General features: G+C 38.0%; 3 protein-coding genes across 12 annotated transcripts in view; 1 reads left to right on the top strand and 2 right to left on the bottom strand.

Annotated features, from left to right (window-relative positions):
- LOC138042429 (uncharacterized) overlaps positions 1-15,845 on the top strand; it is a 180,894-nt gene that overhangs the window by 141,390 nt on the left and 23,659 nt on the right. The gene's annotated exons all lie outside the window — the stretch shown is intronic.
- The window catches only part of LOC138042418 (tetratricopeptide repeat protein 28-like), a 63,000-nt gene that overhangs the window by 38,223 nt on the left and 8,932 nt on the right, over positions 1-15,845 (bottom strand). The window contains exons 1-2 of one of the 9 annotated variants that reach the window (XM_068888306.1): positions 3,463-3,530; positions 1,499-1,955 (exon numbers count right to left, since the gene is read on the bottom strand). The exons of the other annotated variants lie outside the window; for them this stretch is intronic. The gene's annotated coding sequence lies outside the window, so the exon portion shown is untranslated. Of the gene's footprint in view, positions 1-1,498; positions 1,956-3,462; positions 3,531-15,845 lie in introns of those variants that run through there. 9 annotated transcript variants of the gene reach the window in all.
- Positions 12,852-15,093, bottom strand: LOC138042430 (uncharacterized). Of its 2 annotated transcripts, XM_068888325.1 has the most exons (4): positions 14,662-15,093; positions 14,057-14,272; positions 13,525-13,822; positions 12,852-13,414 (listed from the first exon to the last, which is right to left on the bottom strand). In XM_068888325.1, the coding sequence occupies exons 1-3, from the start codon at positions 14,878-14,880 to the stop codon at positions 13,529-13,531; spliced, it is 729 nt and encodes a 242-aa protein (XP_068744426.1). In that variant the 5' UTR covers positions 14,881-15,093; the 3' UTR covers positions 12,852-13,414; positions 13,525-13,528. The 2 variants fall into 2 exon arrangements, with proteins under 2 accessions (XP_068744426.1, XP_068744425.1); XM_068888324.1 differs by having other exon boundaries at positions 12,852-13,822.

Genomic DNA, 15,845 nt, shown 5'->3' with positions numbered 1-15,845 from the left:
GAACTGGTAATTTATTTGTCAACGAGTACACATATACAAATCAGCGGCACATAACTCGATTGACAAAAAATTTTAAGCATTTGACAATATGTGAAAAATTGAAAAAAAAGCTTGATGAGAAATGAAAATAGCAATAAATAAGTAACTGAAGAAAACAAACCTGGAAGTCATTTTTTTGCTTCTTCACTGACGGCACGCAACACAAAGCGCACGCACTTGACATGATTACCCTTAGAAATCATGCACTGTGGTCATACATGACATGATAACCCATGAACCTTGAGTGACCTTGACATGATAACTGTATAATCTGCAGATATGACGTCACGGCGCTGATTTCGAAAATTCACTGTACGCTTCCGGCCAATCAGAAAAGAGATAGTGAGTTCAATGTATAACGATAGTATTTAATTGAATGACTGGTTACTATGTCCGAACTGTTCATAATGTGTGCCAATGCATATATGTTGATTGTTCGGACCCATATAACAACAAACTCTCAAATGCTTAACATCCCTACTGGTCAAGTTGCAAAAGTGACAAAAGTGTATATTGGATAAATTTAGTTGTCACAGTCAGCTTTTGAGTGTCAATTTTTGTTGCCTGGACTCGTAATATCTCCTAAGGGTCACATGACGTCCACAAATAACTTTTTAATAGACAAACACAACTTATTTCCTAAACAGCTAGCTTTGTTGAATTCTATTAATTTTGTGTTGCACTGAGATACAGGTATGATGACTTTTGTCTATTTAAATACTTTTTTCCCCACAATATACAAAGAAATGCTTATTAACAAGTTTAATATGCAGTGTGTGAGTGTTGTGGGGGGGGGGGGGGGGAGATGGTGGGTATTGTTGTATTCTAAACAGACAAATACTTCGTCCTAGAGAGTAAGGCACAATAAAGATCAACTATTACTATTACTTCTGTGACTGTTTCAAAGTGACTTCATGTCGTTGTCAAAAATTCAAGAAAGCTCATGTCATTTTTCACCAATCCATTTAAATTCAATAATTTCTGTAAAATGAATAAGTTTTTTCCCTTTAACTTTTATAAGACTAATTTTACTTTTGTACCAGTTAGGCACGCTGTTCTGAATCATGCACTACAAGGCTTTATGTATTTCAGTTTTTATTGAATTGTGTACTAACACTGGGATTGTAATTCAGTTAATACATGTAGTTGTGTTGTTGTGGGTCTTTTCTCTGGAGTGCCATTTATACATGAGGATGCTAATTTTCGTAGAGGCTCATATGGTTTGTGCTTACATAACAAAGACAGTAGAAGCCCAAATGGATAAACATCACTAGCTACTGACTGTGAGTGAGTTCCTCTAACAACTTCAGGAGCTATGTGCTTATGAAATTTTCTATATTTTTCTTGGTCTCTTGAAGACAGCCTTTAGATTTTGCCCTGGCTATTGTTGTAGATTTGCCAAAATCTATGATTACAGGGTGTAAACTGTTATGGGTTTCATTTATGATGACATTGTCACCTTTTAAATCATTGTGCAGGTATTCCTTAGAGTGGGTGTAGTATAAAGCATCTGCACATTCAAACACAATTCTACACCATTCCTTTTGGGGATCATTAACATTTTGTAGCACAAGGGACCTGAAATGTAAGAAAAGCTTACAGTGATTACTCAAAGCCTGGACAAGAGATTGTCTTAAACAATGGATAGGAGTAAATAGTTCATTTAAAAAGAAAAGGCCTTCTAGCAGCTACTGAGTTGCAGCTTTAGTCCCTGAAGATTACCTGGGTGATCCATTTTTGCAAGAACAGATGCCTCATGCTTCACAAGAAAGAGGTGAATGTTTACTTTAAATTGCTTTAGAGCTACCGTAATTCCCCTGTACATATTCTTTGAGCAAATGCCAAAGACAACCTCTCCATGAACTTCATCGTGGCTTCTACCATTAGTTAAGTAACGTCGACTGATTTGCTTCAAACTAAATAACGTAAAAAAATTGCATAATTAACCCATTGGCATCCAAACCGGCCGAAACCGGCCAGACTTAGTATTTCACTCTGTCTAACGCCAGACGATTTTACTCGTCAATGCGGAACCCCTGGGGGTCAATGGATTAAGTGATTTGTTAAAATTAACACTGTAGAATGCATTTTGATCAATGTTTTTTATTGTATCCCTCTTTCTTTTTTAGGCCTGGCAAGAATATTTTAATACTGTGACTTAAAAAAAAACAAAAACAAAATAAGTCTGGCAATTGTTTCTTTCCTGCCATAAGCTTACCTTACTTCTTTTGGGCAGGTGTGTGTTGGGGAGGGAGGGAGGGATGGGGGGAAGGGGGGTGTAAAGGAAATATGCCAAAAAAAATTGAATGTAATTTTTTTAAAATTAAATATTGTTGAGTGATGAAGACTAATTTTTGTAGACGAAAAGCTTGCGAAGAGCACACCTGGGACAGTCTTTAAGAGATTGAAGCTGTGTCTCTTTCCATTATTTTTTCCAATAAAATACCGTTTTCCTTCTTGCATCGATTCTAGCGTCCTTTAAATCTCTGATTTGGTGGCTGTAGGTTTCTTAAAGTTCTTTTACTAGTTTAGACTTGACCAGGGCACGTTTTTCCCTTTTTGTCATTTGGCGCATCTTATTTTTACGAGCGTTATTATACGTCTTAGTCTTTTTCTGCGTAGTTCCTCGATTGTATTCCTTCTAAATTTCCTTTTGCGAGGTAACTGGCTGATGGCCGGTTTGCACAATCTGAACCTTGTTGCCGACCGTCAGCAAGTGAATCACTCGCACGATCTGCTACACACTGGGACAGTCCCGTAACTTGACAAATTAAAACATTGATTCACTGGCATTTTCTTCGTATTCGGTCGTGATAGTTTCCATGTGAAATATTTCGCGCCCTCTAGCTATGTCTATCCCATATCTGTCCATAACAGGCAACAATGTCCAAATATGGTTAACATATTAGTTTCCAGTGCCGTTGTTAACATTACGTTCCGATGGAGGAAATCTGGGATCTACAGTCAACACTCATTGAGAAGCATGCGCAAAGGGAGCGTGAATGTGGGGTTGCCATGACATTTTTCAGGTGTGTAGGCATCTAAAAGCGACGTTCAGGATGTATTGGTCTCAGAAAATACATTTTGCTTCTTTACGAGGTTAGAAATATACCTGGGCCAAAGTGGAGGTGCATTTTACTATTTTTGCAAACGTTCGCAATGTATTTTGGGAGGACTTCAGAAGCATGGTAAGCGTAAGTCTTGAGCATACCTTTTATTTAACATATTATTATTATTACTCATGCGCAATAAGCGCATGAGGTAAAAAATGCCCTTCGTTTCTTGTTTTCCCATAGGCAGCCCAAGCTCGCGTCACTACAGACAGCCGTTGAGAATTTAAACGCGTTATAAGACAGTCGATTGTGAAGCCTAAAAAATGCTCAATTTAACTTTCATTCAAGAAAATGAATCAAAGTGACTCACCTCTGGTGTATTCTTGTGCCTTTTGGAGTTTAGTTTACAGTTTTGGGAAGTCGGTGTTTTCAATGTTCTAAGACAAAGAAAACACCGACTTCCCGAAACTGTAAAATAAAATACAAAAGGCACAAGAATACATCAGAGGTGAGTCACTTTGATTCATTTTCTTGAATGAAAGTTAAATTGAGATTTTTTAGGCTTCACAATCGACTGTATTTTATTTCCCATACAAAGTCTTATAACACGTTTAAATTCTCAACGGCTGTCTGTAGTGACGCGAGCTTGGGCTGCCTATGGTTTTCCGTGTTACATTAGTGCATGCAAATTTATGCTTGCATACATTTACATACATGACTATAAGTTTACGTGGGGCGGGAGGTAGGGGATTATATTCAAAAAATTTAATAGCTGCTGAAAAATGTATTGTTGAGTCAGTAAAATTAATAGAAAGACTTGAAAAGAAGTATTAGAGTCTTAAAATGTATATATGCTTGGAATATCAGTCCATTTTGCATGACAAAATAAACAGTGCGTGTTTGAAGAAATCAACCGTCCCTCTCATGTTTCAAGCTCTTAAGTAGACTTGCCACAATTCCACCTCACGAGAATCCCGGGAGAAAATGTTTTGGCGAGCGAAGCGTGATTTTTCGGACGCGAATCTACATGAGACGAAGGACTTTTGAAAGTCTAGCCCTTAAGATGTGTCATTTTCTCTTGGATGTGCATGGTCGAGCCTGAATCATCGCATCTTGACTGTTCAAACTTTGTGATTGTAGTTGCGGTCGTACGGCACGGGTCGTACGGATCGAGCTGTTAGAATAAACCTTTTTCGATTGTGGAGCCAAAGGTAAGTTGTTGACATTAAAGACAAAATTATATATATTTTTTCTAATTTGTTATACAAATAAACACTTTGCACGAGGGCGGGGATCGACATAAAGGTCATTCAAACTGATCTCCATCAACATGCCGGTCATCTCCTAGTGATCTTTGAGAACCTTCATAGAGCACCTTTGAGCGAAACTGAGAAAAACTGATCTGACTTTTAGCAATCTGAGCTGTTCTTGGAACTACTGTTATTGTCAGTATGGGCGTGCGACGAAGTCAAAGTGGGGAATTCTTTCAACAATACAGACTAGTCGTTGATATGCATTCTGTTTGTTTGGTGGCAAAGGAATTTAGCGGATGCTTCAAGGGGAAATTCTGGTTTTCTGTCTTACTTTTGTTTTACTTAGAAGCCATTTATTTGCCAGTATTGAAAAGTTTGGTTCACATTTTTGAAATGTAACAAATTAATCATCTGTGGCTTTACAAAGATCTATTTGTATCGCTTTTACAACTCCTGAGTTAATTTGACTCGCAAATGATCGATGTACAAACAACCGAGGTCCTGGAATTGTTGATCCAACTAAAACTATTGCCCCACCATACAGTCAAGGTAATGTTGAAGTACAGTATTTGGTACAGCAAATGCAGGCACACAACCTGTGGCAATGTCTCTGTCGGCACTTGTTTAAAATTTCAGGAATCCAATAACCTCTTCAGCTGACTTGGTTCAAATTATAAACATTGGGAATAATATGTATTCAGCTTTGTCATAATCATGCAAACAGGGACTCCTATTTTTGACAGATTTGCCTGTTATGGTTATAACTTAAGCTACATTAATTATCAGTTGACATACAGTGATAGTAGTGCACTTCCTATAATTTCAGACTTTCCTTATGTTATATCAATGTTAGCTGCCTTTGATTCTTTGCTCATGGATAATTATCATGCATATATTTTAACACCAATAATTACTGTCTGCCTAAGGAGAGGTGTAATTTTTTTTACTCTTGTGGCAGAGATTTATTAAGTATGTGGATAAAGATTAGTGACAGGCCTGCACGGACTCCCTGTGTGATTTAATTGTAGATGAATGTAGCCTTCAGTGGCTGAATTAGTGACAGGCCTATATGGACCCCCTGCATGATTTAGTTGTAATTGAATGTAGCCTTCATAACTTAGCTTTAACTAGCCTGTCTGAAAGAGATTTACCTCTTCTGTACGATAGGATGGGCGGATTCTTGAAGATAGTGTTCAGCAAAGGCTGATTTTGTATTAAGTCCCAGTTTAGCATGAGTATATTTTTAAGGTTACCCACCGATGGGTGGTATGTTGTGACAAATGGCAAGATTTGTTTCCGTGCTTTTGCTTTTTGTTGGAGTGCCGACTGTCTTCCGGCGAAGTTGACTTCTGATAACGTTGTTTGTATCATCTTGTGAGGATAGCCGCACGCAATGAGGCGCGATTTAAAATTGCTGATACTGTCATTAAAGGCTGTCTCAGAAGAGTTTGTTCTAAGGAGTCTAAGGGCTTCACCTTTAATAAAACCTTTTTTCACGCCTGGTGGGTGGCTCAAGGTAAAATGTGTGTACTGAAAGGTTTGGGACCCATTTGCAACATGTACTTCAATTGAAATACCGGTAGATTCATATAATGAATTTGGTACAACATTTTCAGAATAATTTATATGTGCACAAACATCTGTTACTTATGAGATTAAAATATGTTAATATTAATTAAAATGTAAAGCAACAGTGGAAGCATTGTTCATTCATTATTCGTCGAAACCAAAGGAGCACTTAAATGATATTTATCTTTGTTCTTGCAAAGAATGTTCTGCTGTGTCATTTTATTATATTTGTTTTTCCACCTCAAAAGTCTTGTAACTATTGCACCTCTCAAACAGTTGATAGTATCATTGAGAATGCCCGAAGAGCAATTTATCAGAAATGTTACTCCAGCAAAATTAATATGTTTTTATTTCTGATTTTCTAAAGAAATTAGACGTAGGCCGCAGACCGTGTAAAAGTTATTCATAGAGCAAGATGTCAGGGAAATTTATCTTGTAATGTGGTTCCCAGTAAACAACAGCTTAAAACTGCCATTTTGGATAATAAGGAAAGCAGCACAGGCTTTTTGATGTGAATTATTTCTAGCTACTGCATTAGTTGTGTTTTCCAGTGGTATGCAAGGCAAAAGATGAGTTACCATGTTTTTGTATACAATGGTTCTGAACCAAAAAATGTAACAAAAGTATTTTCAAATGTAGAGTCTGTTATTGATCTCTTTTGTTCTATTATTCAGAGTAAATTTAATTGTTTTGAAACAAACTATGAGGTTGCATTTCTTAGATGTTTATGTGAATTATCAAATATAGAAAGGAAACAAATAAGAAGAAAGCATAAATCTACTTCAGAAATTGCAGCAAACTGGAAGAAGGAGGAGAGAAATTTACAGCCCAGTGGACCCAGAGAAAAAACAAGAACTTCCTTCAAATTGTTTTGAAAAGTACAGGTCTATGGACCCATCGAAAAAAACAGACTCTTTCAAATAAAGATGAAAAGTATAGGTCAATGAACTCACACGATAAAGAGCAACTTCTCTCAAATAGATTCTTGTGACACCTATATACCTCTTTTTGTGGTGTACAATAAAGTTATTATTATTATTATTATTATTATTATTATTATTATTATTATTATTATTATTATTATTATTATTAAACTGTCAACAATAGTACAAATAACCTGGCAGTGCATGAGTATAGGCTATTTAGAGCCTCTTGTTTTTTGAAGTATTATAGCCAGGTCAGTTGTCCTTTTAGCGTGCTTCCAAAGGGGTTACATATTTAAAATGTTTGAGGGACAATCATTTGAAAAGGGGACGATTTATACACGAGACAGCTAATATCTTACGTAAAGATTCAAAATTGGTGAAACTTTCAAGAAAACAATAGCGTTAACAATAGACGTCCTTTGGGACTGTGACACTTTGTTCTTTCTTTCAGAGGTTTTTTTTCAAAGTCTATATGGACTTAAAAAAAGCCGGTCGAACTTCTGTCTGAAATACAGAAAATCGAACAGTTTTTACTGCAATTTCGGCATTTTTCCTGCAATTTTACCCATTTTTCAGTTTTAGAATAAGCACAAGAAGTGGAGTTTCAAGCAATCGTTGTAATAGGGTTCAGATTCGCAAACATAACAAACAAACAAAAAAACAAATAAAAGTACTGTCATAAGAAATTTAATGGCTACCTGCTCTTTTTATCGTGAAATTGTTCTTCCTGTCTGCTTAAAAATTCGCCGAGACACTGCAAAGTGTATATTTTCTTCCTTTCCTGTATTCAGGATCACGAACGGTGCATTTAGTGGGATTTTGCGATTTATCGCTCTTTGTAGAGATCAGTAATATGCTCAATGATACTTCCAAGTACCGGTAAATATTAGTTTGGTTGAGATCCATGGATGTTCCCGTACGAGGCATACTTCGTTTCACTCCCCATCATGTCTTTTCAATGCCCTGCTGTGGGCTCGTTTGTCTTGGTCGACAAAGTTTAGGCGGTGGTTAACTGTGAGATGATGTTAGCCCTTGTCTTGTAGGCAGTTGCAAACTTTCTGGCCACAGGTAGCTAGGGCTAATATTTCTTCAAGGAAAGTTTACGGTCAGAAAATTAATATGTGTTCTGACGGATTGAAGGCTATCCAGTGCAGTTTTGTCTTGAGCATCGCGAAACAGATCCATCTCCCAATGCGGCACTTCGTCTTTGCCAACTGACTGCGTTTTCACACAGGTTTTGGACACAGAAGACGAAAGTAAATTGTTTTCTTTGCACCACTCTATGCACAACTCTGGAAAGGCTATAAAGCAGGGACAATTTACAAATGATCAAATCTCCCATTGCTCTGACGCTTTTACTTTGGTAGCCATCTTGATTATTACGAAGACACAAGTTTGCTTCAAAAGAAGGGAAACATGAAACGATTTTAATTGCAATGAACTCGTGCATGAAAGTTTCCCATGAAAGATGCAGCAATCAGACTTTAAGCGTGGTATACTCTTCGACGCAGTGAACTTATAAGTGTGCCGCATGCACGGGGCATGAAGGAAAAGCAGGTCACAGTTCACAGCAGTACTGGAAAACCTAAATCTATCACAGGGACTAACCTTAAGCCTAAACAGTGCCTTTAGTCGTAATTAGGGTTACGGTTAGCATTATTAAAGGGATGGGTTGTTTAAAGAGCAGTAAAACAGGGATCTCTTAAGGGTAACCTACAACTGTAAGTTCAATTGTAGGTGCTCGGCACGGCACGTGTATATAATTACGTATCATTGTTATGTAAATAGCCAGCCAGAATTCAAATTAAATATCATTTTCAAGGTGAATTAGCAACTTGACACGTTAGCTCAGTGGTAAAGAACAGGGACAAGTAATCCAGAGGTATACAGTGGGTCGGAGTTTAAGGCAAGCTGCGACTGACATATCATGGGATAAAATGCCAGAAAAAGGTGAGCGGGTCTGGAAATAAGAACAAGACGAAGGGATAGAAAGAGGAAAGCTGCAACGGTGTGGGCGATGAAGGGAAAGAAGAGAGAGGGAGGGAGAGAAAAAATGAGATCCGTTTTTATTCATCTCGTAAGTACAAATTACCCATGTATATATTTGGTTCTCTTGGGTATACGTATTGCTCTACAAAACAATAGCGTGAATGAATAATCAATTTATTCTGCATGCGTAATGAAGTAGGGACCTGTATGGAAATCATTCCCATTGGACTTCTGTACCAATGTAAAAGCTTGCATTAAAGTAATAAATGTTCACACGTTGTAAATAGTTTTAGTCACTTATAATGGTCACAAGTCTCTAATTATTAGAGACTCGTGACTATTATAACTAAACTATTTACAACGTGTGAACATGAAAGCGAATGTGTTTTGGTTCAATTTATCCGTAGTTTATATGATATAGCGATGTTTCTCGTGACGTCACCCGTTGTTATTAATATGCCAACCAGAACCTAATTGGCTGCTGAAACAATGACTTCTTTTGTTCCGTGGCTGGCAAATTTGAATATCAAAAGAAATGTGACATTAATGTTTGTAAACAAGAAATATCACTATTTACCCTTGTTTTTAATGTACGTAGATGATTTTCAAAAAAGGAAATAATTTGGACCAAGCATATAAAACTGAACACAAAAAATACAAAGGTGAATAAAATGAAAGTGGGAGAGCTTACAATGATGTCTCAGGGACTTGCAAGAAATTGAAATTATTTTATTGGTTCATTGTTGATTTGATTTAATTTTTTTTTCCACACACGAACATGTATTCCTGTGATAAAAACAAATACTCAGCTCGTGGTCCTCACCATATTGGCTGATAAGTGTACAGTTATGTTCCAGTGTTAAGCAGTTGCCTACAAAGTCATAGCATCTTGTACAAGTTGTAGCCTTTCTCGTCCTTTTCAATGTCATCCAGAGTTGGCTCTAAGCAATCGTTTGTTGATGTGAACTGTTTTTTCCATTCTTTGAAACTTTGCTACTTGCGAGTGCTTTCCAAGAACTTGTGTCTGCACATGAGCTAAATGTGTTTTGTAGTCTTCCTGAAGAACCTTACTATTGGGGATGTTTCGAAGCTTGTTTCTGTACTTACATTCTTAGCCAAAGCAGAGGACAAAGAAGATGTGGACAAATTTTGTCCTGGCATGTACTAAAACCAGGAACACCGGAACACCCCGGAACACCACATCACTCTGGAACACCCTGGAAGTAACCCAAAACCCTCAATTTGGCTAACCCTAGGCCTAAAAACCAACTTAAGGCCTAGCTAGGTCTAGGGTTAGCCAAATTGAGGGTTTTGGGTTACTTCCAGGGTGTTCCGGAGTGTTCCGGTGTTCCGGGGGTTTTCCGGTGTTCCGGTGTTCCGGTGTTCCTGGTTTTAGTAATGCTTTTGTCCTTCACCACAGTGGTTGGTCTCATGGGCTTCTGCTGTTGGAGGCTCTTTAAGCTGTGCTGTCCTGTCCTCGGTGCTATCCTCTGTCATAGCTTCCTCTTTTAACTGCTCTTCCAACTTCTGATCATCCTGGTCTAAAAGGCATTCCCCCACTTGTTCAACAGCAACTAAAGTTTCCTCTTCTTCATCATGACTATCTTCTTCTGCATAATCTTTGCTTCTGCTCTCAATCTCATTACAATCATCATGATCATTTTCGCCCTCATTATCATTGTCAACATCATCATCATCATCTTGTAAGAAGCCAGTGTGAATGATTTGGTTGAGGTTACCACTTTCATCAAACACTCTGATACAGGTAGTATGATGGGGGTATTTTAACCCCTGCTGATGCCACACACTTGTCTTGCAAGTGTGTGATTGTGAAAATGGTGTAAAGGCGGGAGAGTGTCAGCTCCTGGTTGAGCTTCAACTGGTCTACTGACATCAAAAAATTCAATGCCACTCACAACATGGCTCCACCAACTTCCTTCACCTCAGAAGAGGAAGTCTGCAATTTTTTCCAGGTGTGCTTGGTACGCATGTGGATACTTCAGGATTACTCTGTGTGGGATTATGGTGTTCTGTGCAGGAGGCAAGCAGCGTGCTAACTTCCTAAGTCTGGACTGTTGCTCTTTTAATGTGTCTCTTTGGATATTCTCCTCTGCTTGCATCCCTATGATGCCAGGGGTTATTATCTCTCCAGGTCTACTTGATGTTGATGTAGAGATGCTTGAAACTGTATTGAAGTGACATAATTGTTTTTCAGTATTGGTTGACCTGCAGCAGATAATACGATGTTGGAGAAGAGCATGTGTAACAAAAGAGTGTAGGTATCGCCCATAAAACTTTTGCTCTGAGAGGATCTGAGGCTTCCCAATGACTTCTTCACATGCAATGGCACGGAGAAAGGTCTAATTGTTAAGTCTCAGGATGCTTCTTGGGCAGTGCTCCTCTGGTCTTGCATAAAGAATCCTGGATATTTCTGTCAAGGTATCCAGAAGGGTTTGTACTTTATCACTCACAAATCCTGCACATTAAACAGTCAAAACAATACACACAGTTACAAGTGGACAATCAACATCAACAGATTTGATAACCTGACCATGCTCAATTTAAGTACCTGATTTTCTTACATGGCTGCCTTATTTGTGAAGACCAAGACCAATCAGAGATGTCTCTAACTTTTAAATGGGGCTTGGGAATTAGGACTAGAGTAGCCACAGGTTAGTGTCATTTTTTCAGTGGGAAATGGCAGTATTGGATGGCCCTGCTAATTCACAAAATTTTAAATTTATTTAAATGTATCATATCATTCTATTAAACTGTACATGCACATTGTAAATTATCCTTATGTCTCATACGAAACATAATTTCTTGGGTACTCTAAATGCTTTTCTTAAATCTAAATCTGGCTCAAAGCATGTTCCATAACTGTGCAAGATCAGCTGCAAGAACAATATGATAAATAGAGGATATTACATGGCCGTGCAGGGATACCAATTTTATCTTCGAGTGCTGCAAGTATCTCTCACGAGTGAGCGAAGCAAACGAGTGAGAGATATTTTCAGCACAAGAAAATAAAATTCATATCCCCAAGCGGCCATGTAATGTTCTGTTTATTATATAGATATTGATGAAATGTCTAGATTTAAAACAACTTGTTTTATTCATTTTCGAAATGATGAAAAGGTGGTCACCAACTGCTAAACCACGCATGTTGTGTAACATAAGTTATGAAAAACGAATCATGATAATGTCAAATTTTGCAATAAAAATGTTAATGTAGTAGAGAAGAATTATAGCACAAAAGTATCTTAAAATGAAGACAAAGCTCCCGTTTTATTGGGTAATCATGTTGGTCACCATGACAACAGCTATATCCTCACATGATAAAAATAATATGTTCACTGCGGGCGGTGAAGATATGATTTTTTAGTAAAAGGAGAAATCCTGGTATTTCATCAATATCTATATAATAATATAAAATTATTGCCTTTTTGTAAAAGAAAAAATTGAGATCCTTAAATGTTACCTTTTAGTTGTTTAGCAAGCACTATAGACATCTCTCGGTAGTCTGAGCCACGAAGTTGGTCTTTTGTTCCTGCCAATACATGTAACTCGACTGCTTTTCACATAATGCCTTCTCTTCATCAGGAAGGTCAGCAACTATTTCAGTGACAACATTAGAAATGTGTTCTTTGATGTTTGTGCAATGGCTCTGTAGGCAGGACTTCATACATGCCTAAAAAAACCAGCAATAATAAAAACAAATACAGGTAAGAGATTGGCTATCTTCAATTCAGACAAGTATTTGTAGTATTTATAGTATTTGTATTTTTAGTGATTCAATTTCATGCTCTTAAGCATGATGGGAATTTCTCATTAAGTTAATATGTATGGCTTTATTAATTTTAAATGAATGCATGGTTGTGTACCACAGAAACATCAAATAATTATTGTTACTTATGTTAACCCTTTTAATTCATTTTTACATATAAATTAAATGCAGGTAATAAAAAAAATATTATTTGTTAAAGATTCTGTACCTAAGTTGATATCTTCCATGCTCTTATCCTGCTCATTGATCAGCAATGCAGGCACCCTCTGTACACCCTTCAGCTGTTCCTTAAGTTTCTGCTACAGATCTTTCTTTAATCCTTCATCATTGAATCCCCTTGCTAAACATTCTGCTCTCAGCTCTGCCACAGTCATGTTTTGGAAGAGCCTGATTCCTCCATTTCTTTTGTTTCTCCCAGCTGGTCCAGCCTGAACTAGTTTACTGTAATCTGCTAAGGATACATGTGGGGACCTTAATTTAAGCAGTATGTAAGGTCACGATATTTGCGTGAGTCTCCGCTAGAGCCACTGCAGCCATTGTTGCCTCCCCGTTGCTCACCACTTTCAAATTGCTGCTCTGGCCCATCGCCATGGAAGAAGCGCATGATGTCTGTCACTGGGCATCCCTTACTTGTCAGCAGGTTGTTTTGCAGCTCATCCAAACATTTGCGTCTTTTCTCAATGTAACCCAACTGCTCGACTTCTTTTCCACTGCACCTTGCAAGGATGTATATTTGGAGCTTTTCAACTAGTGTGGGAACATCAATGACACCATATCCCTTGTCTTTCGTTTCTGCAGCTGTATAAAAAAAAAGGCTGGATCATACACACTGACTGAGATATCAGAGGTGGCCATGGTTCAATGGTGAACCATCCCCCCATACCATCAAGTGTCTGGTTCTCTCAAACCTCATCAGCCGTTCCTTTCTCCGCTCTGGAGTGTCTCCCAGATGGTTCTCATCACTTTCAGCCGTTCCTTATGCTCATCGCTCATTTGCTCATACTCCTGGTTGGTATGTCCTCTCACTATCCCAAGCTGTTCACACCTCTCCAGTTCCCTTTTGCTGATTTTTGCTAAAGGTATTTTCCTTCCAGAAACGGTGAAAAGTACTTCCTTTAAAGTGCCATCACTGTTTAGGATTAGTTTCCTGTACTGCTTGGGCACCACCAACTCACCAATTGTATACTCTCCTGCCTCACGTTTGACCTAAAATAAACGAGAAAACAAATTAAATTTAAACATAAATAACTTATATTTGGTAGCAACTTAATTCTCTGGGGGGAGGGGCGTCTCTTAGTACATGACTGTATACTATAGTTAAATAATTCAATCCCTGAATTTAATTTTTATTTTATTTTAAATCTTCAATTTTGGTAATGGTATTGACTTTTTATACATATCTTATTCAATGATCTTTGTGTTTAAAAATGGGTGACTTACCTTGAGTGTTTTGATTTCTCTGGTTGTTCTAGGTGTTGGGACAGTGATCTCTCCAAGCATTTTATTTAGCCTTCGTCTTGGCTTTGCTGGCCTTTTGCGGAACTGCTGATAGTGCTGCAGGTTCACCCCCTGTTCTATCAGGTACTCTTTGACAATCATGTTACCCAGTTTTTTATCTCCAAGACCATGTCGCCTTGCCAAGTCTGAATAATTCATCTATGAAAAAAAATATAAATATAATCCTTCCTGTTTAGCTTTGAGGCCGAACAATATAATAATAGAAGTTTTAAAACCATGCCATGTGGTATGCTCAGCTGAAATTGGGGAGGGGCTTGTGACTAAGAACTTCTAAAGTTATTAGCTTTTGAGGGCCCTCAAGGCATTTTTCATGAGAAAATTATTGTAGTGTAGATTGTAGAAATAAAGCATCTTTGAACTTCTCACAGGGGTAGGGTATGTGTACGCATGCACATAAATGTGTGTTAATGCAGGGAAAAGGGTGGGGTTGGCTGCAACCCCCTCAACCCAGGCCTCCCATAGGTGTGCTCTTGAATCTGATGCTTTTACCTAGAGTTAGATACTGTTATTTGAAAAAATACACTTACCTTTTCACCATCTTCCATATTTTGTACTTCTTGTGGGAGGTTTTTCCTCTCAAAGTGGACTGAAGCTGGTGATGATGAATGGCGCTCGGGTTTTCTTTCTCCAAGGTTTTCCTGGTTCTTACGTTTCTGAGCCCTTAGTGATGCCTCAGTGGATGATTCAAAGTGGAGAGATTGCCTTTGTCTCAACCTCTGGGTGAACGACTGCCTTGTTCCCAGCATCACATCACAGTCTCTCTTAGCCCACTGATCCTGAATTTAATTTTTTTCTTGGCGAGCTTTAATTTCTCTCGACGTTCACGTTTTTTTTTTCCATCGCATCTTTTTTTTTCTGAAGGTTAAGTTGCCTTACTTTCGTTTATGCTTAAGCAGTTTGGAATAAATGTGTTTGACAGCAGATTTTATGGCTGTTTCGTTTGGTTTAAGTTTGCTTTGTGCCATCAAACCACTTTTATGAACTATATCTTGGACAATTTTTTGAGGCTTAACAGTATCTCCATTAGGAAAGAGAGTATGGATGGCGAAATAATGAACTTGGCAACCCCCACAATTTGAAAATGTATGCTGCTTTTTCTGTGACATTGGAAGAACTTTCCAGTTTGCAGCCGAAAATGTGTTTATGTACTGTGATCGGCTTTTGGAATTCATCTTCCGGAAAGAGCTGTAAACTGCTTTAGACTTTCTGATATAAGTCGAGCTTTCGACGGCAAAGATGTCTCGGCTGTCCTCTTCGAAGATTCCAAGGTAGTTCTTCCATCTCTCACCAGGGTCAATCTCAATCGAACTGCTTCCAACTTTATGCCAGCTCTCCTTTACAGCAACTCTTGCAAATCCACAATTAAACACAACGACATGACTGATCCACACGACTGCACTGGCGCTATGATTCGTTTTACTGCAAATGTTGTTAACGATCGCGAAGTATTTCGTGAAGAGTTTCTGAAGATATCGTTCTGCGTATGCCGCTCTATTTTTCGACTTTGGCGCAAAAATGTTACACATGTAATTTTTTCTTGTTATATGATACGATTTTAGGGTAGAATAGCAGATGTCATTATTTGTTAAGCCTTTTTATCGAATCAAAGAGAAGGGAAGCTGGTAAATAAATCTTAGTTTTATTACTTTGAAGTTGATCTGTCGGTCAACTAAACGTATAAAATTAACGTAAGAAAAACCAAAAAAGGGAA

The sequence above is a fragment of the Montipora capricornis genome, chromosome 3, assembly GCF_036669925.1.
Source record: "Montipora capricornis isolate CH-2021 chromosome 3, ASM3666992v2, whole genome shotgun sequence".
In the NCBI taxonomy this organism is placed as follows: Eukaryota; Metazoa; Cnidaria; class Anthozoa; order Scleractinia; family Acroporidae; genus Montipora; species Montipora capricornis.
Note: the sequence above shows the minus strand (reverse complement) of the source record. Positions and strands in the feature narration are given on the sequence as shown.